The sequence below is a fragment of the Aphelocoma coerulescens genome, chromosome 20, assembly GCF_041296385.1.
Source record: "Aphelocoma coerulescens isolate FSJ_1873_10779 chromosome 20, UR_Acoe_1.0, whole genome shotgun sequence".
Lineage (NCBI taxonomy): Eukaryota > Metazoa > Chordata > Aves > Passeriformes > Corvidae > Aphelocoma > Aphelocoma coerulescens.
Genome location: NC_091033.1, coordinates 9,597,801 through 9,623,154, shown reverse-complemented (window position 1 = coordinate 9,623,154; position 25,354 = coordinate 9,597,801). Strand labels below are relative to the sequence as shown.

The 25,354-nt window shown below is 48.3% G+C and overlaps 1 protein-coding gene across 1 annotated transcript in view; it reads right to left on the bottom strand.

Annotated features, from left to right (window-relative positions):
• Window positions 1-24,735, bottom strand: part of MYT1 (myelin transcription factor 1) — a 32,488-nt gene extending 7,753 nt beyond the window's left edge. The window contains exons 1-16 of the mRNA XM_069034565.1: window positions 24,681-24,735; window positions 22,780-22,810; window positions 19,533-19,595; window positions 18,571-18,820; window positions 16,814-17,714; window positions 16,043-16,177; window positions 14,612-14,702; window positions 14,006-14,119; window positions 12,335-12,549; window positions 9,637-9,761; window positions 8,455-8,724; window positions 7,559-7,713; window positions 5,553-5,615; window positions 5,270-5,338; window positions 1,120-1,182; window positions 454-537 (exon numbers count right to left, since the gene is read on the bottom strand). Coding sequence (XP_068890666.1) covers window positions 454-537; window positions 1,120-1,182; window positions 5,270-5,338; window positions 5,553-5,615; window positions 7,559-7,713; window positions 8,455-8,724; window positions 9,637-9,761; window positions 12,335-12,549; window positions 14,006-14,119; window positions 14,612-14,702; window positions 16,043-16,177; window positions 16,814-17,714; window positions 18,571-18,820; window positions 19,533-19,595; window positions 22,780-22,810; window positions 24,681-24,735 — 2,684 coding nt within the window. The remainder of the gene's footprint in view (window positions 1-453; window positions 538-1,119; window positions 1,183-5,269; window positions 5,339-5,552; window positions 5,616-7,558; window positions 7,714-8,454; window positions 8,725-9,636; window positions 9,762-12,334; window positions 12,550-14,005; window positions 14,120-14,611; window positions 14,703-16,042; window positions 16,178-16,813; window positions 17,715-18,570; window positions 18,821-19,532; window positions 19,596-22,779; window positions 22,811-24,680) is intronic.
• Window positions 24,736-25,354: the final 619 nt, after the last annotated feature.

Sequence of the window (25,354 nt, the reverse complement as noted above, 5' to 3'; positions counted from 1 at the left end):
AGGGTTACCAGGTCCTGACCCAGCTCAGAGCTGGGTAGTTTCTACTTCTGTGTTCCTGGCACTGAAGCCAGTCCATCAGCCCTTGCCTGCCCACTGCTTCCCCAAAACCTGCAATGTTTGGCTTGACGTGGGGTTTTACCCTCATTTACAACACTGGTGTGATTTTTCTGGAATTACATAAAGTACAGCTAGCAGAGAGTGCCCTACCAGCCTACCTTTCACATCTGCAGGAACAAATAAGAAAAAATACAGCATTACCCCACCACCACCCAATTTTTCCATCAAATCTCAGAACTGCAACACCAAAACACAGCAAAGAGCTTCAGTAGAAGATGCTCAAAGCAGCGTGACCAAGGAGGGATGTGGGGTGGGTGCTGATCCCCCACGTAAATCTGTGTGAGGCAAAGGGGATGGAGTGACAAGCTTTGTTCAGGAGTTATTTTCCAGACTTACTTCATCAGCTCTGGGTCTTCTTTATCATCCTTTGTCGGGGTAATCTTGATCCCACTTTTCTTGGCACGAGGGCAGCCTGACAGACTGTGGTTAAAAAGAGAAGAAAGGCCTGTCTCACTGGCAGAATCCCTGCATTTGCTATTCCCCCGCTTCAGTCATCTTTCCCTTGAATTTGGCACAGTGTTTTTGATCTCTCTCGTTTTGCAGCTTCACATCACGAGGAGAAGTCAGAAGGAAAAAAAATAGTAAAAAATTGAGGGAGATGGACAGTAATTAATGGTGTCTAGATAAGAAGATATCTGCTAACAGCCTGCAATGTTTAATGGAATTGTTGGAACAGAAGGCTCAGATCTCTGCTATTAATGTTCTAAAGCGATAATAGAAGTCATAAATAGGTAGCAATATTAACAGGAACATTGCATCAGCTAAAATCTGACCCTTTGTCTTTTATTCTGTTGAAAGGAGCTTCTAATCAGATGCTGGAAACATCAGAAAAAAAAAGAGAAGTCAGATTAAAGAGATGAAAATAGGCTTCAGTTGTCAGTAACATTAATGTTTTATTCAGAACTTTACAACTCTGCCCACTGCAGGGGAAAAAAAAAAAAAAAAAAGAAAGAAAGCAACACAGAAAGAGGGAGAGAGAAAATAATTTAAGGGAGATCTTACCTTCTATGCGATGCATAATTTCCTGTTATGTGACCAGAGCCATCACAACCAGGAGTAGGGCACCTGCGGAGGCAAGGGAGGCTCGGATTAGCCTGGGGATGTGAGCAGGGGATCGACACTCTGTGACAGCTCTTTTCAAAGAGAAATCTGGGCACTGTCAACACAGGAGCAGGCTTTTCCTTCCTGCGCCTTCTGCCTCTGTAAGGACGAGATTTGGTCTGTAATATCCGTGGTACGGAAGTCAGTGCATCACTGCGTGATGTGGTGTTGGAGAGGAACATCTGTGGAATGTTGGGAGCACAGTGAGTGGCTGCTCTCCCATGAGGGACTCAGGTCCCAGCCTGTGTCCCCAGTCTTGTGAAGGGGACAGCTCAGGAGCAGATAATGAGCTAAAAAAATCTCTCCAGGACAATGTTTGTCATCTTGAGGAAGCCATAAGGAGACAGCAGGGGCCATCCAGGGCCAGCAGGATGGACCCAAGCAGAGACAAGAAACCAGAAAAACACCCTACAGATCTGGACAGCATGGCCCCCATGACCACCACCAAGAAGAAGCCCAGCAGAAGGTCTTGGCTCAGTTCCAGGTGACTTTGGGGGCATAATCTCAGTGAGGGCAAATGGGCAGCCCATGGCAGAAGGGTCCTCAGAGTGCAAAACTGGCTGGTGCTTTTGAAGGAAAATGATGAAGGAAGAGGTGGGAAAAGGTTAGTTTATCCCTGGGTCCTGTCCTTCCACAACACCATGGGCAGGCGACAGGGGGTCAGCAAGGGGACAGCCCGTGAGGGGCCTCGGGCTGGGGATCACTGGGTCACCACACAGGTGCACCAGCAGCTTTTGGTGCAGAATCTGCCCCTCAGTCCTCAGCCACTGCGTTACAAAGTGACCTTTGAAAGTGCGTCCGTGGCCGTGGGGTTCCAGGTGAGCATCCAGCAAAGGCTCGAGAACGCTTCTGGGATCACCCAACCTGCACAAAGGCTGGTGGGGGCTGCGAGCCCACCCAAGGCACAAAGATAATGGCCCGAGTTAAGCACCACATCATTAAGGGCTCAGAGCAGGAACGGTGAGGGGATGTGAAGTACCACGAGCACAAAGATCTGTTCCCAATGCTGTAGGTGACGCGGCGGACATAAAAGTTGTCATGGGGACAAGGAAGAGAGGCGAGGAGTGTTTGCAGAGGATGTGCACGCCAGCCTGCCAATTAGCCAGGGCTTTTTGAGTCAAGTGATTAGGGCCGGGGGAGGGGGTGTGGGGAGGAAATCCACGGTGCTGCCGCAGGACGAGGGGGAGATGCTCAGCTGCTCCTTCTGAGCAGAGCGAGCAAGGCTCAGGGCACATCCACGAGCTTGCAGAGCACCTGTTCTCCTCTTCCTCCATCCCTATTTTTAAAGCTACCAGTGCCTGGTTGGGATGACTGGTTGGTACCTGCAGCAGGGCAGGGGTCGGTGTCTCTCAGACATGCCAGTGAAATGATGGGCAAGGTGGTGGTGCACGGGCAGCCCCTGATGTCAGTGCCCTTGGGAAAGGCAAGATGCTTTCCCAAAGGTTGGACAGGGCTCTGAGCAGCCGGAGGTAGCTGAAGATGTCCCTGCTCACTGCAGGGGATCGGACTCGATGGCCTTTAAGGTCCCTTCCAACCCAAATTATTCTGTGATTCTATGCTGGTGCTCTGGCCCCGAGAGTCAGTGGAGCAATGGTTTCCACAGGTGACTTTAGTTTGCCAGCTTGGAAAACAGCTTTTTTTAAAGTCTTCTTTTTTTGTTCAGAAAATATCAAAACTCTCCTCTTTGCAGCATCTCTGAGGGAGACTTTGGCATTTGCCGGTCACTGAATAATCTCCACTGGTAAAAAAAATTGGTACCTCGCCTTGGGTAGGAGAGCAGGAACATATCCTGGACTCAGAGGGGTAACAGGGAGGCTCAGAGCCAGGAAAACATAAGTGCACATAGGTCTGATGCAGTAAGAGCAGGGACACATCCAGCAGGACCTCAATGAGGGTGCAAATTCTTCAACTTATTTAGAAATTACAGGTTTGGGAGATGACTGTGGTATTTCCCAGCTCTACACTGTTACAGTAGAAAGCAAAACTATTTCTCTGTTGTTCTAGCTTCAGGGTGGGAGGAAATTATGAAAACATTAACACCGAACACTTTCTTCCTTTCAGGACTTTTAAAGAGGAGAGAGAAGTAATTTGATTTTTATTTTTAATTATCTGGAGACAAATCATACCAACAGAGACCTTTTATTGCATGTTCCAGCCTGGAGCTATTTTTTTTATATCAGTGATATTAACCCCTGAAATAGAATTTATAATAGAAACACTGACATGGTCTTATCTGGAGTTGTGAAAAGCTATGACTGTGCAATCAATAATATCTCAAAATCCCTTCCTTCTTCCTCTGCTCCCATCCTCACCAGGACATAAAAAAAAGTAGTATTTGAGGAAATAAATATTAACAAGCTTTTTTTGGGCCAGAAGTCTCCTATTTTCCACAGTATTTTGATAAAAACCACTGACATTGTATGCCAGAGGGGAACAGGGGATGCTGCACAGCAAGGCTGGACACGATGCTTGGTCTCAGGGATGAGCCTGTTTGCTTTTTGTCTGGCCCTTGCTGGAAGTGGCCACTGCTCCTGAGAGCTTTTGATATCTTTAACACTAATTGTTTGATCACTTGGCTATTCTTTCAAGCTGTTGGAGAAACACCAGTTCAGCAAAGCTCTCTTAAGAGGTCCTTTCAAAACGTGTATCGTCTATGGTGTGTGATTAAGTGTACTTAGCACTAATCACAGCAGCCCTTGCCATCCACCAGCATATTCTATTAATATCAACTAATCCTGCCACCTCTTCCACCTCTGTGATAAGGAGCAGGTTAACAAACACTTTTCCTGGCACCAGCTCCACATTGGTGGTGGGGCACAGAGGAGTCCAGGAGCCACCACGGAGGGATTTGGGAATTTTCCAATGACCTTAGTGACCATTTGGGATCCCACTGACTCACCTATGGCTCCAGAAATCCCTGGTTGCACACAGGACACAGCACATTTGGATTTTTTAAGCCTGTGCAATGTGAAGCCCTTCATGAGGTTTAACTCTTGGTGGAGGCTCCTCAGCTGTAGTTATGGTATCTAATTCATAACTAATGTGTCTAAATGATCTAAAACCTGGATTCAGCTGGATTCAGTGGGGAACTCAGAGGAGACTCAGCCTGCAAGGATAGACTGGGCCCACAAAAGTGATGATGAAAAAAATTCACAATGAGCTTTACCCCAGAGATGCAGATTGGGTAGAGAGGGTTGGGGTCTCCCCAGTGTCCCAAGTAAATACAATTTCACCTTTCTTTAGGGAAGGCAACCTAAGAGAACATCTGGGAGAGCCACCTGTGAAGAATAAGCTCCTACTGAAAAGGAGGAGTTTGGAGGCGACAGCAGCAAAGCTGAATACAGGATTTAGAGGAAGATTCCTGAATGAAAATGTCAAAACGGTTCCTCCCTTCAGGGGCAGCAATGGAAATGGGGAAGTTTGAATTTCCATGAGCCCTTGCCCACTGGCTCAGGATCCGGCCTCACCATGCTTTTGCTTTTCATTCCCCCACAAATCATGGAAATGAAGAGGAACCTCTCTCACTGCATCCCAAGCAGCCCCTAAAAATGTAGCATAAAAATAGCACCCCAGGTTCTCCAAAAGAGTTGGCTTGGCTGTGTGCTGGTGGTGACTTCCCAGCTGTGTCTCTAGCCGAAAATAAATCCAGGCTTTGGATTATTTGAGATGGACAAAAATGTTAAATGAAAAGGGTTATGGCCCAAACTAGGCAACAAGAGCTTGGGAAAAGATGCCAAGTGACAAAGAAAATAACATGTCTACAGTGCCCAGAGGAAAGCTGCCAGGTGTCCAGGTTATTTCCAATCACTGCCATCAGCCCCCTCCCCAAAATTATCCTTCCTCTATGCCATTGCCTCTTCAATGCAGCATCTGGAAGCTGGACTCCACCAGAGCTCCTCGGAGGCAGGTTTTGATCAGCTCTTTGAAAGGAGAAGGGAGGGGATGGAAAAGCAAAAGCAGAGCAAGAAGTGTGGGGGCAGGAAGGGAGAAGAGAGAAAAAAAGGGTGGAAATAAAGAAAAAAAAGGAGTTCCAAGTTGAGCGCAAACATACTTGAGGTCAGCAGAGTGGGCAGCCATGAGGTTTCTGAGGCTCTTGTCAGCAAGAGGACAACCAGAAAGGCTGAAAGAGAAGAGATGGAATATCTGGATAAGCAAAAAAAAAAAAAAAAAAAAAAAGAAAAAGGAAAAAGAAAAAGGGCTGGGGCATGGGGAGGGAGAGGGGCAACAGAAGGGGGGAAGAAACGGAACCAAACTATCCACATGGTCACAAACTATACCAAAAGAAAAAAAAAGTTGTCTTTAGAGTTCAAACCACGAAAAGAATGTCGACCCACCTGCGGTGAGAGGCATAGTTCCCCGTTATGTGTCCGCTGCCATCACAGCCTGGGGTTGGGCAACTGGGCAACAACAAAAACAAAGAGCGTAAGTGTGGGGAAGGAATTGATTCCCCAAGACCCACGGGTGGGCAAAACCAGCAGAGCCCCTTCGGGGTCTGTCTGGGGGGGGTCTTAGTGCACCCTGCTGCCTGATTCCTTACACCAGTCCCATCCATCAGATCTTGGTGTGTGTTTCTGTTTGCATGAATATAAATCATCTGTTTCCCTTTCAGCTCCCCTTCCTCCCCTTTTACTTCTAAAAGACCATAAGGATCCTAAAAACACATTTTGAAATAAAAAATAATTGAGAAAAATTGTGTCAAAGGCAAAGAAAGTGTTTAAAAGCCGTAGTTGCTGGGAGGGCTTGGTGGCAGTGGGGGACTGGCAGCAGCCTGCTGGGTGGCATGGCCTGACAGATGTGGCCACCCCTGGCAGCTGCTGCCAGGTTGGATGATTCCTGCAATACTGAAGCTCTGGCCTCAGGAATCATCTTGTTCAGATTTCAGATCTGAATAAGGTCCTTCAAATTTCAGCTTTCTGATTTTTTTTGTTCCTCCCAACCCTTACAGCTGCAAAGAAAAGCTTGCAAACACTGTTTGCTGCAGAAAGGGAATGACAGCAACCTCTGGCTGTGCCTGGGGGTGATGGGAAGATACAGGTGAGGAGCACCTGCCTGGAAGTGGCCCAAGATCTGCACCCAGACACAGAGCATCCAACACAGCAGGCGAGTCTGCTTCTGAGTTAACTACAGCTAATTCATTACAGCCCTCGGGCCAGAGAGGAACAAGGATATTAAACAGGGAGGGAAGGCTCAGGGCTGCCCACAACACCATTTATTTATTCCAGGGCTGTTTCTATTTAGGAAATTTCTCTACCATCACCATAAAATTAAAGCACAGGAGGACTTCAGGGCTCTACCTCAGAAATTGCTGTTCACATCACTGGTGGGTTTTAAAGAACCCTTTAGAGGTTTGTGTAGGGCAGCTGGTCTGAGCTTTGCTCATTTAGGGAAGATGCTGCTGCTGCTCTGCCCCCACAGATCTCCTCCCTGCCTGGCTGCTCCCTCAGCCTCCTGCCTGCAGATGAGGGGTGATTTGGATGAGATCAGCAAAACTGTGCCCACCGGCTCTCCCTGCGTAATGTGTGGGAGGGTCAGATGCACAGGAAAGGAGCCAGGAACAGCTGGGATGCCTGGAAACCTCCCCATCACAGCCTCCAGGCTGATCCCGACATGCTGTTAGACCAGAGCCAGGCCCAAGCTGCCATGTTTGGCTCAAACTCTTAAACATGAACCATTCCTGTGGGAATCAGTGTGGATGCAGAGCCATACTCCATCTGATAGGGCAGATGTGGGTCTGTACTTCCAGCCACACAACGGACAGACAGATGTGAGCTGGGTCAAGGTCTCTCTCCAATGCAAAATGCAACACAACAGCAAACTTGCTGCAGCCTCAGGTCCCACTTTGTGACCCTGCAGTATCACAATGCTGGGACCCATTGCTCTAAGCCAACAAATCCTGTCTCCTTGTGTTCAACATCCCGTTCAAGAAGGTGCTGAGGTCCCTTGGGTGCTCTTGGCTGCGCAGCACCAGCCAGTGTCCCAAACAATCAGGACATTGGGTAGGCACCATCACCATGCCAGAAACACTCTTGCTGGAAAACACCAGGAAAAACTGGCCCTGAAAGGAGTTTCCCACAACCCTGTCCATGAATCCCAAGAGCACCAAGCTCTCAGGTTGCCTTCATCACTGCAAACTAAAGCCATGTAGGAACATACTTTGCCTCATTGATCAGCAGTTGTAGGAGGATGAGTAAGATCAATCACAGTAAGAAGGGGAATTACAGTTCTTATTTTTAAAATGCATTTACTAATTTTGTTTCCTAGCATCCTGGCTATTAATAGATATTAATAGATATTGGCTATTAATAGATTTTGAAGGAAGAGACTAGAAGGCAGGACTCACGTGAGCAGCTCTTTCTTGATGTCCTTTGAGAGGAATTTCAGCTTGAAGTTGGTTAAAGTAACTTCACCTGGGTATTTTCTCTCTTCAAAGTTCTCCTCTGACACTTCTTGCTCATCAGCTTCCGAGGAGGCAAAAGAGTGAGCAGCAGGCTCTGACTGCAAGGAAAGGGGCAGAGTTGTGGTGGGGTCATTGCTGCTGAGCTGTGGTGGGAAAGGATCCCAAGTTCATCCCAGCTAAGGGTTAGTGCACCACTGCCAACATTCCTGAGCCCCCTGCAAGCACCTCACAGTACCCAACCCAGAGATCCAATAGCCTGTAATTTCCTGGGGTTTTAGTAGAAATGGGTAAAACATGTCTGTACAGGGAATTACACGTGGCTTTCCCAAGGTCTTGAAGGGGTGAAGCTCTGTGCAGTCCCCTCACACTATTCCTCAACAGCCTCCCCATGGGCAGAGGCAGGTGATGCTCCCAGAGCCGGGCCCCTCAGCCCAGCCAGGGGGTCATGGCTGGGTGCCCCACCTGCAGGATTAATGTCAGTGCCATGCAGGGCTGTAGCTGCTAATGGCAGATATAACTCATCCCAGGAAACATCACCAGGAGCAGCACTGCTGCAAGAGAGCTGACAGGATTTACAACAAAGAAAGCCTTGCAGACACAGGGCAAGGAAAGTGGTGGGTTCTTCCTTTGCAAGGGCACCCCAACAGATCCAAGAGCAACTTCTTCCTGCCTGGTTTGCCCTGGCTGATACCTGATAGCACTGACAAAGCTAGGAATATTTCTTTCCTTGGCTCAAAGGACAAACTGGGGGTTCTGTGGGAAATTGGACAACTCTGCAGGTGAACATGGCATTCAACATCCCATGAGTTGTTATTCAAGCATCAAGAGCCACTGCTCACCTCCTCTGGCTCCTCTTCCCGCTGACGGTTTGGTTTAGTGTAGTCAATGGGCCCATCCCATTCATCCTGGCGGGAGGTCTGGCTGGACTGGGGGGAGGTCATGGTGCTGCTCGTGGCACTGGTGCTGTTTTGGCGCTGGGACACATCTGGGGACTTCATGCTGGGACTACTGCTGCAGCTGCTGCTGCTGGGGAAGGTGGTCTCCCGTTTGCGGTGTTTGTTCATACTCAAGTCCAGAGTCCCGTTTTCATCCACCTCAATGTCCATGGACTGAAAGGTTGGAAACAAACCCAATGTTAGCAGCTGCCAGAAATTCCCCATGGAAGTCTTGCCCCTGTTTGTCTTCTGCAGTGCAGCAGGCAGGTTTTCATGTCGCATCCTCTCCACAGCCAGGTAGGAGGAACTGAATAACAAGGATTGCTCTTTCCTAAATATTTCAGGAACATGTCATGCAAAGGCACCCCTCTACTACCAGCAGTGTAGTATATTGACTCAGTTGATTGAACACAGGCATCTAGTGCCACTTAGGATGCCTCATGGCATCCAAAACATCTGCCCAAGGTTGGGAGTGCTCCATGGGAGTTCTGGAGAACCTGTGTTCCTCTGAAAAATAGGTGGAGGTCAGACTGGACAAAACTGGGGAATCTCAAATGGCATCAGACACAGAACAGGGAACAACTGAAACCAGCTCTGAGAATCATGGAATCACAGAATTGTTTGGGTTGGAAAAGCCCTCTGAGATCATGAAGTCCAAACATTCACCCACAGCATTGCCAAGCCCATCACTAAACCATGTCCCCAGGTGCCACATACACATGTCCTTCAAATCCCTCCAGGGATGGTGACTCCACCACTGCCCTGGACAGCCAGTTCCAGGGCTTGACCATCATCATAAATCATAAACTTTTCCTAATATCCAATCTCAGCCCGAGACTTGGCTTGGGATTGATGCTCATCTCACATGGCTAATTGGAACCACGAGGCACCTCCACATCCCTCTAAGAGCCGAGATCCTCTCCTCCAAACCCAAAGCAGGAAGCCAAAGGGGGATTTTGTACGAGTGCCTGCATTCCTTCTATATTTAAAAAAACAAACTGAAAGGAAGGGTAAACCAAGGTATTTCTCCCATCCCAAGCTTCAAGTCTGGCCCCTGGGCAGTGGTGCCTGGGCAGGTTCACCCACCTTGCCGGGGGCCTCTTGCTGCTTGGTGCTGAGATTCTCGGGCATCTCCCAGCAGCGGGTGGAGAGGTTGAGGATGGCGGTGGCCGCCATGTGCGCAGCCTCAGCGTCGTGGGAGTAGTCGAAGCCTGTGGAGGAAGATGAAGTGCTCTTCACGTAACTGCTGGAGGGGCTGTGGCTGGGGGAAGAGGCCTTTGGAAAAGGTTTGGCTGGAATAAAAAGAGAAGGAACAACACAAGGCTAATGTATAAGCAGCATGAGCAGCAGGGAAAGGTTAAGTCAGTGTGACACGGTTAATGTATGCACAGTTCCTGGGGTTATTCCCGATCCAAGGGCTGGTTTGTTGCCTGGGACGTGCAACAGGAGCAGTGCTGGCTGCAGCTTGTGCTTGGTGTGAAAGGTTAATTCATTAACTGACTCTGCCATCAATACCCAAAACACAAGTGCTTTTCTTCATTAGAGCTGCTCCTTCAGTGGAAGCAGTTAAAGGAGAAAGCTTAGAGAAGCTTGCTGGCTCTTTTTTTATTCTCTTTCTTTCCATAATTTATTTGCAGGGCTGCCTTACAGGGAGATTTCTAGTAGCATGTTTGGAAACTTAAAATTTATAAAATTACATTAATAGAAAAAACATGGTCATAAAATATGAGCTTCCAAGGATGACACTGGTGAAATATGGATTTTCTGACAGCTGACATATCATTTAAATATGTCAGAGTAACGGGATTTATTACACAGCTGCGCACAGCTCCTGTATGTCACAGCAGCAGCAGTGCCAGCCTGGAAATGCAATTTTTCTTCATACCCTGTGAAATGAAAGGATTTCTCGGGGTGGATGCACAATAAAACTTTCCCTAATAATAACTAATAACTCCCTGTTAATAAAACTTGAAGCTGGTCCCATTTAGAGGCCCTCAGTAATTTCAGTGGGTGCAAACAGGAGATCATCTGATTTAGAACCGCCCCAGGATTGTATTCTGAATGAATTATCGAAACCTTCAAATTCTTAATTCATTCCACCGTGCTCTTTCTGGGGGAAACCATCTCCCCTTTAGTGGGAGGCTCACCCAGGGAAACTCATAAGCTTCAGCCTGATCATGGCAAAGCAAAGCCAACCTCAGCTGATGCAGCCGCGGAGCAAAGTGATTTCATTATTCCCATTACAAACTCGTAATATAAGACACTATAAAATACTAATCTTCCCCAGCACTGCTTTCTTCCTCGTTGCGTGTGTGTATAATGCATATTGACATTAATGGGAGTTATGCACACACATGTGGGGGAATATAAATCCCTCTGGATGAAGATCTCTTTAAAATAAGTTCTCAGCGAAAGGAGCAGATTTCCCTGCTATGATTGGCAATCATATTCATCTTGTCGCTTTGATTAACTCATTGGAGGTTTGCCCACATGGTTATTCTTGTGTCTGGCTGCTTGTTTTCCTGTCCAGTTTAATCCATGTCTTCGAGGCGGGGTGCAAGTATCCGCCAACCCAACCTGACAATATCCAGGATCGGGAGATGCCAATTTCAATTTCACACCGTAGGCTCAGCGATGCTTTTCCATTTCGTAAGTATTTCTACCACTAATAGACTTGCAATCAGCAAATTAGTGAAATAAGTGATGAGAAAAAATAGAAAGGATTATCCTAGTGGGTCTGCTGGAATTATTTTTGTCAGTACAATTACCCTGAAAATTCTTTGCTAATATTGCAAATAACACAATCTATTCAGTGAGAGAATCACTTGTACTGGGAAACAAATTACTTTTCCATCAGCCCTAACCCAGGATGACAGTGGCAGTTGTGCTCTCTGGCCTCCATCCAATTTCATTGTCTGATCCTGTACAGATTTAGTACTGTAATAAAGGGCGCTCCCATTGTAGTGCAACAACCGGGATGCTTTCAAGTACGAGCACTTTTTTTAGAGAGCAGCTGCATCAGGATTAAACAGGATTGTGGAAGTGGGATTAGCCAGACAGAAAGCCCTCTTGAGGCTGCTGACTTCTACAAACTGGGCTCCTAAATAATTTTTTTACCCCCTCAAAAGAATGTCTTGAGGTGCACAGTTGGCATCAAATAACACGTTTGCATGGGCTGTGTCCCCATGCAGTGTCCCTCTTGCCCCTGGTAGCCCAGCCCCTCAGAGTTTATTCATTTTCACCCAGAGTTATAACCAGTGCAAGGTCCTCAGAACAGAGCAGAGATGGGTGGCTACGACAGGAAAGAGCTGGAAGATAGAGGTGGGTGATCGATAGGTAGAGCTGGAGAGCAGAGCACAGCCGGGAAGACAAATGGGGGGAGTGGGTCATATATAAGATGGAAGAGAAGAAAACTGTAATCCATTTAGCCAGATGAGGAAAGCCAGATCAATAGATATGAGCTGCAAAGCAACGGGGACCAACTGAGGACAGCTGTGTAACTTATCCCACCTCGAGACATCACTCAGATTAGTGTTCCCACCACAGTTCTTCCCAAAGCTGAAGCCAAAGAGACTCTCCTCCAAACAAAGCTTTCCCAGGAGCCACGGACTCCCCTCACCATCAAAGGTGCCCACCTTGGGACCCATCTCACCCTCCCCATCCCAGGAGGGTCCAGCAGCTCAGACCCAAGACTCTCCCATCACCCCAAAGCCACGATCCCAAGAGCCTCACAACACCGAGAAAGGCAGAAAATGCAAAAACTCCGTCTCTGCTCCCAACTTACATTTAAAGGCTTTAGGTGAGGTTTCGCTAGTCTGAATCTTTGGGGCAAGCATGCGTTTGCCAAAAACCTGAGCATCAAAACTTGCATAATCGAAGGTGACCTTGGAGTACTTCTCCAGCTCCTTGGCCAGGTTGGCCCGGGGGGTTGCTGGGACCATGTTGGGCCGGTAGCTTCCATACTGAGGGATCTCCAGTTGCTTCACAAAGCACATAGGCCTGAGGATGAAACAATGAACAGCAATTATTTCTCTTTTCCTTGACAAGGTGACTGTTGAGAGGGGACCAGACACGATGGGGGCGTAGCTGCACCTTGTTCCTGAGGGCTTACTGGGGACAAGGAGGCAGGGACAGCCCTTTTGCTCTCCCTCAGTGAGGCTGCATCTGGTTTGGATCTCTCAGACTCCATTTTTATTTTTTCTATCATTTTTTACCTTCTTTTCTTTTGTCCTCTTTTTAAGTGAAACACCGAGGTGTCAGCCTCATCCAACACAATGTTCTTGCAGGCTGTCGTGGTGTGGCAGCATTTTCCAGAAGAGAACAAACTTTGGCATCACTCCCTCATGGGACCCATGACACGGGGTGGCACACAAAGGCCTGAGGACCCCAGTTCAGCTCGGCCCCTGCTGCAGGTTCACTGCAGGGGCGCCAGGGCCTCTCCCCTGCCTGCAGCCCCTCTTAGAGACCGGCTGCTGCGGGGCTGCCTATCATGAATCAATTTGTCTTGCATATAAATTGTATATAAATGGCCTATTGTTATTCTCCTTCCCGTGACCTCTTTCCACCAGAGAGTCCTCGGAGCGGGAGCTCCTTGGAGCATGGGCCGTCCTCGTGACACGCTCAGAGCGCTCTGCGCCGGGCGCGAGCTCCGCTGCAAATAAATAAGTAATCGCCCTAAATGGCCTTTCCAAAGTAGCAAGAGCTGGAGCACCAGGGTGCTCAGCAGTCCTGGTGAGCAAATAAATAAATGAATCAGAGCTCGATGCCTTTGTGGGAGGGCTGCTCGGGGCTCGTACTGTGGTTTTTATCTTGCTTCCATTGCAAAATAACCAACCATATTCCAATCCATCTGTAGCCTCATGAATCACATCAGCTACGGAAGCCAGCATCTATCAGGGACATCCTTAATGGGAGACAGCCCTTTCTCCCAGGAAGAGAGAGACAGGCAAAGTATCAAAATTAATGTGACTGGTTTGGAAACAAGAGGCAGGTTCCTCTCCTCTGAAACATGCAGGCTAAGGAAGAAAAGCAGGTGGACTTTAATGCACAACTGCCATGGAGTGATCTGTGTGTAGCCTAAATCTCCTCCTTCTCCTCATCTCCCTCCCTGAGCCCACCCTATTTATAACACTGATATAATAACCAGCCCTTGCTGGCAGTTTGTGCTGTGGAGCAATCGGCACAAGTGCCTTCTGCTGCACTGCTAAAACCCTTTGGCCTGTAGCCTCAGCATTAATTGATGCTACAGAAGCAATTCATTGTCCTCAATGCTCTCCCTGGGATCATCAATTAAATACCTCCCCACCTTGGCGAGACCTATGATCATAACAACAGGGCTCAGCAGTACCAAGATACAGCTGGAGGGAGCCGTGGCGGCTGTTCCAGTGAGTGTGGCGGGGTGGGAAGGGCTGGGGCAGTGTGGGGATGTAGAGTTGAGCCTTCCTGTCCCCCTTACCTGAGTATCCGGTCAGAATTGGAGCTGGTCTTCGCAGGATCACCAGATTGGGTCTGTTGCTTTTCATGCGATTTGGCTAATTTTTCAGCAGCAGCAATGGGGCACCCAGATAAACTGTGGGAGTTGGTTGGGGTTTTTTTTTGAAGGAGAAAAAAAGAGAGAGGGAAACCAAGCATGAGGAATGAGCACAGAAGCCTTCATTTCAGGGACCCAAACTGCACCGAGCCCGTGAGAAAAGTGTTTGCTTCCTCCACACTGAACAAGTAATAAGACAAACTCACCTTGCACCTCATCAAGATAGAATCACAGAGTCATGGATTATGGAATGGTTTGGGTTGGAAAGAACCTTAAAACTCATCTGATTCCAACCCCCCTGCCATGAACAGGGACACCTTCCTCTATCCCAGGTTGCTCCAAGCCCCATCCAACCTGGCCTTGAACACTTCCAGGGTTGGGGCAGCCACAGCTTCTCTGGGCACCCTGTGCCAGGGCCTCCCCACCCTCAGAGGGAAGAATTCCTTCCAATCTAGCCCTGTCCTCTGCCAATTTGAAGCCATTCCCCCTGTCCTGTCCCTGTGCTTGTGTAAGAAGAAGCAAAGGTGGTACCTCCTGTGCGTGTTGCGGTTGCTGTTGACGTGACCCTGTCCTGTGCACCCGGGTGTGGGGCATTTCAAAACGTTCTCGTGCATTGCCAAGACTTCAGAGCGAGAAGGGGAGGAGGAGAAGGGAAGGGAAAGAAAAACAACTTAATAAAAATCAAAGAGAAAGAAAAAAGAGAAAATCATCAAGCCTTGTACGCTGGTTTCCTAGAAATCAGGGAACGTGAAATGCTGTAATTAGAATTTGCAGAGAAAAAATAAAAGATTTACAATGCAGCAGTGCCCAGGTCAGCACTAGATTAGCATCTCTGCACACAGCCTGGGCTTTCTCCTCATTTTCTGATTGCAATCCAGTTTCCCTCATCCAGCCCCTCCTCCCCACCCCTGTTTTGGAACAGGTCTCCCAGTTTCAGGTAGTTTTAAGTGATTGAAGTTGTAGCTCTGCTTTTATCCTTAGGACTGATCTTTGTTTGATTTTTTTTTTATTTTTAATCTTCAGGATTATTGCTTCCTGCAGCGCTGACCTTAAAAGTAAAGAAAATAATTTGATCTGCAAGCTTTTGTTAAGCCCGCAGCTTGTGTTATTTATTTATTAATATTTTTCCTTGCACTCCAGCCTGTGAAGATGGCTGTACTTTCTCCTTGTTTCTTCCAGTTCTGTGTTTATGTCAGGTCTGCAACCTTTGAAATTACTGATAAGGAAGGCCTCCTCTTTTTTTTTCATCTATTATGCCATTATCATAAACATACAACATTGATATTTATGTATCTGTACAGGGAAAGCTATTTAGGATGCTGGTAGAGAGGCAGAAATAAAATCTCTCTCTGTGCATATGTATATACAAAAATCTGTTATGAGGATGATAAATATTTTCTGTAGAATAGGTGAATCTTGGCATAGCACCTTGGGAATTTTGCAGTGATGAGAGCACAGGAGACTCAGCAATCCTGCACAATCCTAAATGACTCCTTTCCTGCATGGCAACACATCTGGACAGCAAGGAAGAACAATATTCCCTTTTCCCCTATGTAATATCCCAAGTAGGGAAAAATATGCGACTTCTAGTGTAAAGACGGGCACTTCTTAACACACCTCTGGAGGTGGGCAGGCATAATTTTTAAAGCCCCTCTTTGATTTTCAGAGAAGGGATCTCATTCTCCACAGGATGGTGCTAAAAATCCTTTAAGAAGGACAGGACTCCCAAGTAAATCCCCATCACCTTTCCTGTGAGTAGCAATAACACTTTGGTGGATAGCAGCACCCAGGATCAACTTGGATAAGGACCATCCCATGCCAAAAACAACATTATACTCCAAGGAATAACATCAGACTTTTTCTAGGCATTCAGTCATCAAATTCATATCATTTGAGAAATTCCCCCAAGAAAATTAGGCTCCAGCCTAATTGAAGCAGCCCTTGGTATCACCAGGTACTCACTCTCGGGGGGGATCCTGTCTTTGTGCGGACAACCAGAGAGGCTGCGATGGTGAGGGTAAAGTCCCGTGACGTGGCCGGTCCCATCGCAACCAGGAGTTGGACATTTGATTTCTCGCTTCTCGGGTCTTGAAGGATCTAAGGATTATGGGGAAAGGCAGAGGGAAGCAGGTTAGTGGATTTGGAGGTGAAAAAGTGGAAAGAAGACAAGTGCTGAGGATGCTTCTCACCACTTTTCCAGTCAAGCAGCGAGAAATCTTTGGGTTTGGAGGTTTGGTTTTTTTTTTTCTGGAGGTGGAAGTGTAATACTGAAAGTTTCAAAAATTGAAGTCGGCAAAGTGATTTGAGGAACAAGGCTCGGAGTATGGAGCCACTCACAGCAACTGAGCAGGCAGCCCAGCTCAGAGCCTGGGGATGCTGGAGCCCCTGCCCTCATGTTTCTGTGGCCAGACTCCTACCACTATTTTAAAAACCACTTGGATTTTAAACCACCCCTTTTGCTCAGGCTGAGGTTTTCAAGGTTAACTGACAATTTAGCTAAGCAAATCCTCTTCTCAGAGGAAGAAACCCTCGTGACAGTGTAGAGGACACCATCATTTTGTGCATTCACTGTTGACCTCTAGGATGTCCCCATCCCTCTGGGCATTGAGGATTTGTGGTTAAATTCCACCTGTGGCCTGTGAGCTCCCCCCCATCATCCTTTGCTGAGCAGACAAGTTCAGCTCTTCCGCCAGGGATGTGAAGGAGGGAGATACACAAATGTTTGTCCCATACCTTTGCCGTAGTAGCTCTTCCGGATGCTGTCCAGCGGTTTGTTCTGTTTGTCCTCCACCTGGAAGTGCTTCACGTGCTCTCCCGGCAGCCGGCTGGGCTCCCGCACGATTTTCACCTGCTCAGCTTTCAGGGCAATGGCTTGTTCCAGCAGCCCCAGGTTGCCCCTGGTCATCATGTCGTACATCTCCGACTCATCGGTCACGGCTGATTTCTGGGAGCGGGCATCGTCGTCCTTGTCATCGTCCGACCGGACCTCCACAATGACCGAGTACTCAGGCTTGGGGCTGAACTGCCCTTCACAGTGGCTTTTCTGGGTGTCCTGAGAAGTGTGAGGAGCTTCCTCGCAGATCACTTCAGGAGCCATCTCCTCCTCCTCTTCATCCTCCTCTTCTTCCTCTTCCTCCTCCTCCTCCTCATCCTCTTCCTCCTCTTCCTCCTCATCATCATCCTCCTCCTCCTCCTCCTCCTCATCCTCTTCTTCCGCTTCAGCCTTTTCCAGTTTGCAGGACTCCTCTCCGTTCGCGTCATCTCGGGGCTCTGCACACAACTCGCTGCTGCGCTCGCTGGTGACCTCGATGACCTCCTCCGCGTCCTCCGTCTGGATGATGATCTCCTTGTCACACTCCTCCTCCATGATGATCTCCTTGTCGCACTCCTCCTCCACCAACTCCTCTCCCGCATCCTCATGGACCAAATGCACAACGTTGGATGCCGGCTTGGAGCTCTGCAGCTCCGCTTCGGGCAGCTGCCCTTCGATGGCGAGGGTTTCCTCTGCTATTTGGCCTAAGTTTAGGAGAGAGTTGGCGATTATTTCTTGGTAGCTGCTGTAGTTGGCCTTGCTGGGCCCAGATGTAGTTGTTGCTGTGTTTTGTCCAAAGTGGGTTGATTTCACTGGGCTTCTCTCTGAAGCAGGGAAAGAATGAATAGAAAGAAAAAGGGGAAAAGAAAGAAAATGTGAAAAAGAACAAAAAAAAAAAAAAAAGGAGGAAATGAGAAAAGGAGGAAAAGAAGAAAGGAGTAAAAGAAAAGGAGGGGGAAGGGAAAAGGAGGGGGAAGAGAAAAGGAGGGGGAAGAGAAAAGGAGGGGGAAGAGAAAAGGAGGCAAAGAAAGTAATTACATAAACTCATAAAATACAACTTTGTTGCACTTAAATTTAATTGAAACTAGAGCCTGGCAGTTCCACCCCTGGAGCTGCCTAATTTATTGAATTTGGGGATGGCAGGTAGAAAGAGGATTTCCACATGGGACTGATCAGATGCACCGTCTTCCCACTGCCTGCCCCATCAGCAGATATCTTACACCCCTGCTCCCAGTGCTCTCCCAGCCAGGGCTCCAAACCAGTGAGCAAGGCAGTGTCAGGACCCCAGATGAACATCCACGTCCTTTGCCATGTCCTTTTCCTATCGCTCCTCTTGGATAGTGGCCAGATCTGTCCAGGGAGGAGGCTCCTGCTGAGCCCCTCACGGCACTGGTGAGGGACCCTGGTCGCCTTCCCTGCCACACAGCAGGCTCCTCTGTGCTTTCCATGGGTCTTTCCCTAGGGAGCATCCCTGATGGAAAAGCTGTCACTTTTGAGACACTGGAGGCACTGTGCCCTCTCAGCTTAACCAGAGCATTGCCATTGTGCTTCTACCCCACGTAATAATTGAGGGACCCATCCTGTACATAATTCAGAGGAGCTATAACTCCTGGCTGTCAACACTTCCTGCCCTTTCTTCATCTGCAGAACACAGCTCTGCAATCAATAATGATAAAGCACCTTCTGCTGCCTCGGGGCTGCGGGTCTCCTCGTGCTCCATGGCCTCCGCCTCGTCCTCCTCCAGCATCCCCTCCGACTCATCGGAGCCGGACTCCTCCTTGGCCTCGGCCTCCTCGCTGCCATCGCTGTCGACGTTGTAGCCTTCATCCAAGGCCAGTTTGAGCGGATGGGATTTCCTCTTTGACACCAGGTGTTCGGCCTCCGCATCCTGAAGTTTCCTCTTCTTGGCTAGAGGGCAGCTTTGTAAACTGCGGATGGGATCAAGGAGCAGAGAGGAGGCATTGCCAAGTGAGAAAGGCCTGGCTACCTCATCCCAACTGGTTAGGCAAAGGCAAGTGGGACAAATACACAAATACTACCAAAGAAATCATCCAGCACCCCAGATTTTTAGCTAGTTTAACCCCTTGTGACCAGATGTGCTCTTAGACCTTGACTTTGTGCAACGACATCAACTATTTCCTGGAAATCAGCACATGGATGTTGGGATGTGGCATCCCAGGACTAATGTTGGTGACAGGCACCAAGAAACCAGGCGTGGGATGCAGAACCAGCCCCTGGGGCATGTCCACCAACTGCTCCAATTTCACCATCATGGCATGATGAAAACCCTCAGTTAAGGCTGGCATGGCCTCCAAAGCAGCCAATGTGTTCTCATTTGCCTTCCCCATCCATAGAGACACCAGGCAGACCAAAATCTCCGCCCATCAGCAGCTCCCACCAATCCCAGACAGCCGAGTCAGGTACTTCTGGCCAAGTTTGGGGTTTGTAGGAAGGCTGGTATGAGTCTGGAAAAGCAGATCCCCTCAGGATCCCATAGGGACGGATGGAGAGCCAGAAACAGGAAGATTTGGAGCAGACAAGTTGGGTTGCTGCTCTGAACCAGACTTTCTCCAGTGAATGCCTGTCTTTGGGTCTGCTGCTCACATTTTTCCATCCCCACTACCTCCAACCCCGCCTCACCTTCTGTGTCTCGCATACTTCCCACGGATATGTCCTGAGCCATTACAGCCTGGGGTTGGACAGCTTGGGAGGGAAACAAACAACCATCAGGAACTGCAAGAGGACTCAGAGAATTCATTTTTAATTAGAATTGTATTAACTACGGTCAGTTAGACAGGTCCTATGCCCAAGGAACGAGCCAACTGCAGACAGGAAGGTAATTTCCTTCAAATGGTTCAGTTTGTCCCTTTGAATTCCAAGGGAGGAGGGCAGGAGAACAGCCTTGCAGTTTGATAAAAATTAATGAAATTACTCACCCCATTTAATTAGATGAACGGTTTGCTATAGTTTTATGAGTATGTTTAATTAAAGATTTGCATGTGTAAGAGCAAGCTTTTAAAGGCAGACTGCTACTGCACTCTGCCTCCCCGCTGCTACTCTCCAGTTTTCTTTTTCTCAGGAGGAAAACGTGGGGTTTTCCCTTATCTGGTGGCTTGTCAGGAACCTGGGGCTCCTTACAGTAAAAAATGTGTGGGTTTTTGGGAAGAGCAGACTGGGACTCTGTCAAGGAGGTTTTAGCCAGACATTAGATGGAGATCACCAGGACTAAAATCCTCAAAACCTCACTTTTGGGGGAATGGGATTTAATTGACTAGATCTCCCAAATCCCTGCAATTTTTTCCTGCTGCTCTGCAGAAGAGGATGAGTTAAAGGCTTGCAGGGAGCTCTGAGCCTGCTCACAGCCACTGCTGCCTTCGCTTGAGCATCCCTCACACGGGACCACGCACCTCCCCTGCAGGGGTAATTAGTCCCAGCTTCAGGAGCTGTAAGGGCTCCAGATAAGAAGCATTAAAGCAAACATTTTCTGGCAAAACCAGATTATGGCATTGATTATAGGATGCCCAAGTGACTTGCCTGATGTCTGAGGAATTCTGGAGTTGTGTAGGATTAATAACCTCATTTAGCACTGTATCACCCTCAGCCTGGGAAGCTGGAAGTGCTAATGAAATCTCTTGATGACAGTGCAAAGGGAGAAGGCACCGCCAGCCCAGAGGGGATCTGGCCAGCCTGTTATTCTTGGAGTAAAAGACATGGGGCAACATTAAACAGTACCAAGTGCCAAGTAAGGCTTTGGGGACTCAGAATTTCTGCTCTCAGCAGAGCTCAGCCCGTGCAGAAAGCTGAGGACACGGAGAGTCTGGCTTCACTAATGGGTGCCGGAGCTTGGGAGCACCAGCGGGTTATTAATGCTTCACCTCCCCAGAATGTAAGTCAGATCTTTGTGTTCAAAGAATATAATTCAATCCAGAACCGGGGTAGGACAGGGCTGCTGAGCTGTCAGGAGAGCTGGAATCCTTCCTTCAGGGAGACCAGCTTGCTTTGGGTTAGCAAAGCAAATGCTGAGAGGGCAAATGGTGGCAGCGCATCCCCTAAGGGGACACAGTGCTCTGGGGAGATGGAAGCTGCACCTCATGGCTCCTCCAGATAAGTCCCCCCTTCCTGCTGTCCCCTTTGCTCGTGACCTGGCTTGAACCTGTGATGCTGAACACCTTCCAATGCCATCTCTTGTGGGATGGCTCCCAGCTCTTCTGGCATTCACACACAGCCCCAGACGCACCACGCCTGGGGTCTGGCCTGGCAGCGTGGTGTGCCTTCTCCAGCAGGACACTCCAGGTCACAGAGAACAAGATCTCATCCCACTAATGTGTAATGGGAAGAAGGAGCTTCCTTCTTCGCTGCTTATGATCTGAAAGTCTTTAATTTTAATTGCTCTCAGTCCTGACTGAGGCTGCTCTGTCCCGAGCAGCCCCAGCCACACTTTCAGTGACTGCACACCAAAAGACAGAGTGGTGTTTATGTCACCAGTGACTTGCCTGAAAAAGGCCTTATTCAATGGCAAACAAGAGCAGCTCTGATGAAGACGTTACAGGCTTTTATAAATTATCCTGTATTGATTAAAGCTGATTACCCATCACCCCATTTTTGATGTGGTTAAATGAAGCCTGCAGTAAAAAGTATATAGGAAAGAGCCAGGCGGTTCAGCATCGAGGTTTGCCGAAGCAGGTGTCGATTTGGAATGTTTCTGGCTTCAGTGTGTTGATTTAATGCCTTTAAAAAGCACCAGCACAAAGGTGATGCCCTACATGCTCTGGGCCAGGCTTTCCCTCCCCACTCTCCGTTGGGGAGGTTTCGTGTATTTTGGCAGGAGTCCCAAAATGGGGAACGGGCTTCGAGGTCTATTAAAGCTGCTCTCCATCCCTCAAGAGCCACCACACCGACCAGCTCTCCCCCTCTCCGCAGCCTTCATCTGCTTGACAAAAGGGCTTCTTATTGTTATGCAGACGATGCCCTGCTTCCAATTAGTCGATTAATCGTCCAGTTATTCAGGCAATTAGGTGACAGCTGCAGAGATGGCTTTGTGGAGCACTCTGTCCTGCCCCTTAGATATGTCACCTGCTCCAATTACCACCTCCACTCAAGTGTTCAGCAATAAAAGTTGGAGAAGGGGCATGCCCAGCGCTGGCTCCTCCCGGCTCTCCAGAGTAATAGGAGAGTGGAGGAGCAAAATGCTCTGAAATTGGGTTGGTTTAGGTCCAATTACTCTTTGACACACGTGGCTTTTTAAGGGAGGCTGCAAGGAGAAGCAGCCCGTGCTCTTAATGCCTGTCCAGGTTAAAGGCTCCTGCCTCTGGCATAAGCCCCTGTGCAAGGTTTAGTGGGAGCTTAGAGGTGGGGGAGGCTGTTACATCTAATGAGAAGCTCTGGAGGGCTGCAAAGGCTCAGCTCCTGCTCTTTTGGCTGCTGCTGTTGGCATCCCAGCACTGCTAAATGAGTGACAACAGGACCCCGGTAAGCGAACAGGGGACAGGGGGCCCAGGGAGCATCTGGCACCAGAAGTGATGTGACAAATATGTGGAAAAAACCTCTGGTTAGTAGGATGTTGACCCTAATGATCCTGAAACACAAACTGTGGGCATTAGGTTTGACTGGGGTTTAGATCTGGGGTGGGACAGCGGATGCCTGGAGGGTCTCCAGTCTTATGTGATTCATCCAGAGCTCCTGTTTTAATTTCTTTAACTCTTGTGATTCCTCTGATGTGTTGTCAAGTGGTACCCTGAGGGCTTGGACACAACCACCAATACAAGCCCCCCAGCAAGACCCCATTAGTCCCATGGGTTTGCTGCCCTCACCCAGGTTTCCAAGCTGAGGAAACAAGCCATGTGTCCCACCCATCCCTCCCATGGCCAAGGAGGAGCAGGGTCCTTACCTCACCTCCTGGCCGATGAGCTCCGTGGGCACTGGGAGCAGGGCAGGATGCAGCAATGGAAACAAACACAAGATCAGAAACACACCAGGGGTGCCCGCTCCCTCCCCCAAGACTGAAGCTCTCCCGCCTGCAGCTGGGTTTCTATTGCTTCCCTGGGCATCCCATTTGGAAAAGAAAGGGCCAATCTATCCTGCTGCCATTTGCTGCATGCCAGCCTGTAGTAAATTATAATCCTGCCTTGTAAATCCTCACGCCTGTGCTTATTTTCCAGCAGGTGAGTGCATGTTGGCAGCATCAGGGACTGCCTCTCTTCTTTGAATCTGTGATGACTTTGAAGTCAATGGAGCTGTTCTGACATGCATGCATGTAACTCAAACACTTCTAAATAAAGACCGAGTTTTCTCATGCCCTCGTCTCTCTTTTTGCCCTTTAAAGCTGCTCATCAATTTCTTCTTTCACAGTTCACGACTGTTTTCCTGCAATGGCCACATTCACCTCTATAACACCAGCATTTTTCTCCTTTCCTTGTCACATCAGACTGATGCAGGAGCCACTGCCAATGCTCAGACATATGGTGGGGATTTGTTACTTGGGATTTAGGGTAAACAGGAGTTTGTAGGATTTTCAGGGAGTATTCCCCACTTGTGAATAAGAGGGCTTCTCACTGCTCACCATAAGAACATACAACAACTTCCCATCACAGCTGAAACCTTACATCCAGCCAGCAATCCAAATAATCAAGAGAAAAAAAAAAAAATCCCTCAGCACAAGTCTAAATTTGCCCAGGCTAAAAACCATAACACATTTGCTCAATTTGTTTGAGCTAATTGGGTTTCCTGGGATCCAGCTCCCGGTGGGATGACTCACAAGCTTCAACAAACTGGAGGCAGTGACGAGTCCCAGGGTGCAGGCAGTAAATTACCTTTTCACATCAAGAACCCCGGATTCAAGCACGGGGAAGGCAGGGTGTGAGAAAATAAATAGAATCAGGGCGCTCTCATTTGCAACCTGAACGAGCACCTTTGTGTGTGTGCAACAAAGCAATGAAATCCAAATATTCAAGCTCAGTTCAACACAGCTGGCAACGTCTGGGTTTGGTTTTGTTTTTAAAAGGTGCAGATGCTGTGAAGAGCAAGAAGGAAGGAAGGTGAGGACAAAAGGAAGGTGGTCCAGCCCAGCTGTAGGACAAAACTGCAGTCCCTGCAGCCATCACACCTTTCCAACCTTGTTGGTGTCTCACTTCCAGCCTCCTTTGTCACTCATCACATCTACAGCCACAAAAATGAACCAAAAAATAGAGGGGCTGGTCTGTAACCATCACACATGGCTATGGGACCACCTGAGGTGACACCCTGGGCTCTATCAGAGCCTCTCACCTTCTCCCGGAGAGAAAGCATGAAAAGAATTTCAGTTCTCCTTTTTTTTTTAAATCAGGAAATAAATTGCAATCAATCTTTGCATTAACCAGTTGTTTGTCCTCCCATCCCTGCCAGGGGATGGCCCATTTGCTTCTCCAGCATGAGCTACTTCTGCCAGGCGCTCTCAGATGTGCGACTTCAAAGCCGCTGGCAGAGTGAGCGTGATGAAAGCCCCGGGAGCTGATCTGAAGCTCCAGTGATTGCCATCCCCTACAGCAAAGCAGGCACAGGGGCTTTTTTTCCTTATTTGCTTGTTATTTTCCTTCAGCTGGGTGGAGAGGATGAGGGTTAAATATCATAAGGACCTGTAAAGTTTTGTCGTTGGGACTTTTGGAGGTTTGTTTAGAGAAATTTCAGTGGGGTTGGGGCAGGGGCAATGAGCATAACTTGACGAGTCAGGCCTGGACTTGAAAAATCAAAGCCTATTTGGGATAAGGAAAGGGCAGAGAGCTGAGGTCTGTACAGCCCAGTGCTCCCACTCACCTCGGATAGACTTGGATCGCGTGCGTGCTCTCTTATCGTCATTTTCTAAACTCATCTGCAACAGAAGGAAAGAAATCATTACTGAAAGAGAACCAGAAAATGATCATTAAGGGACAAGCTCGTATGTGGTTGTGGCTTTGTGTAAATACTTGGGCGGCTGGGAAAGCTTTCCCGTGTTTTTGAGATGGAGGCTTCTTGCCTCAATGCTGTTGTTCAACCCACAGTGCACAGATTTAGCAATTTTAAATTAATTTTCACATCCTGGGACACAGGAAGGACTTTTTCTGTCAAGTAGCACAGAGGGACAAACACCCAGATGTGTTGGCTGTGCCTGAGATAGGGCAGAACTGATTTCTCTGGATTTACAGCACAGAACTGCTGTGAGCACCTGGGTGGAATGCCAACACAGAATCAGAAACCTCTGAATATGTGCCTGAGCTGATCTCCTGCCTGAAAAGGGCAATTTTGCACAAGTGCCCTAAAGAACAACCTCTCCTCTCTGCTTAAATTTGCCACAAAGAGGTCTGCATCTAAATAACCCACAACGTGGACATCAAACATGAGGTCTGCAGGGAACACGGGCATGAATAAGTAACATCGGGGACTTCAAAGTTCTGGATATTAATTAAACATCACCACATGCCACAAGGTAGCAGAAGGATGAAGTGCAGCCA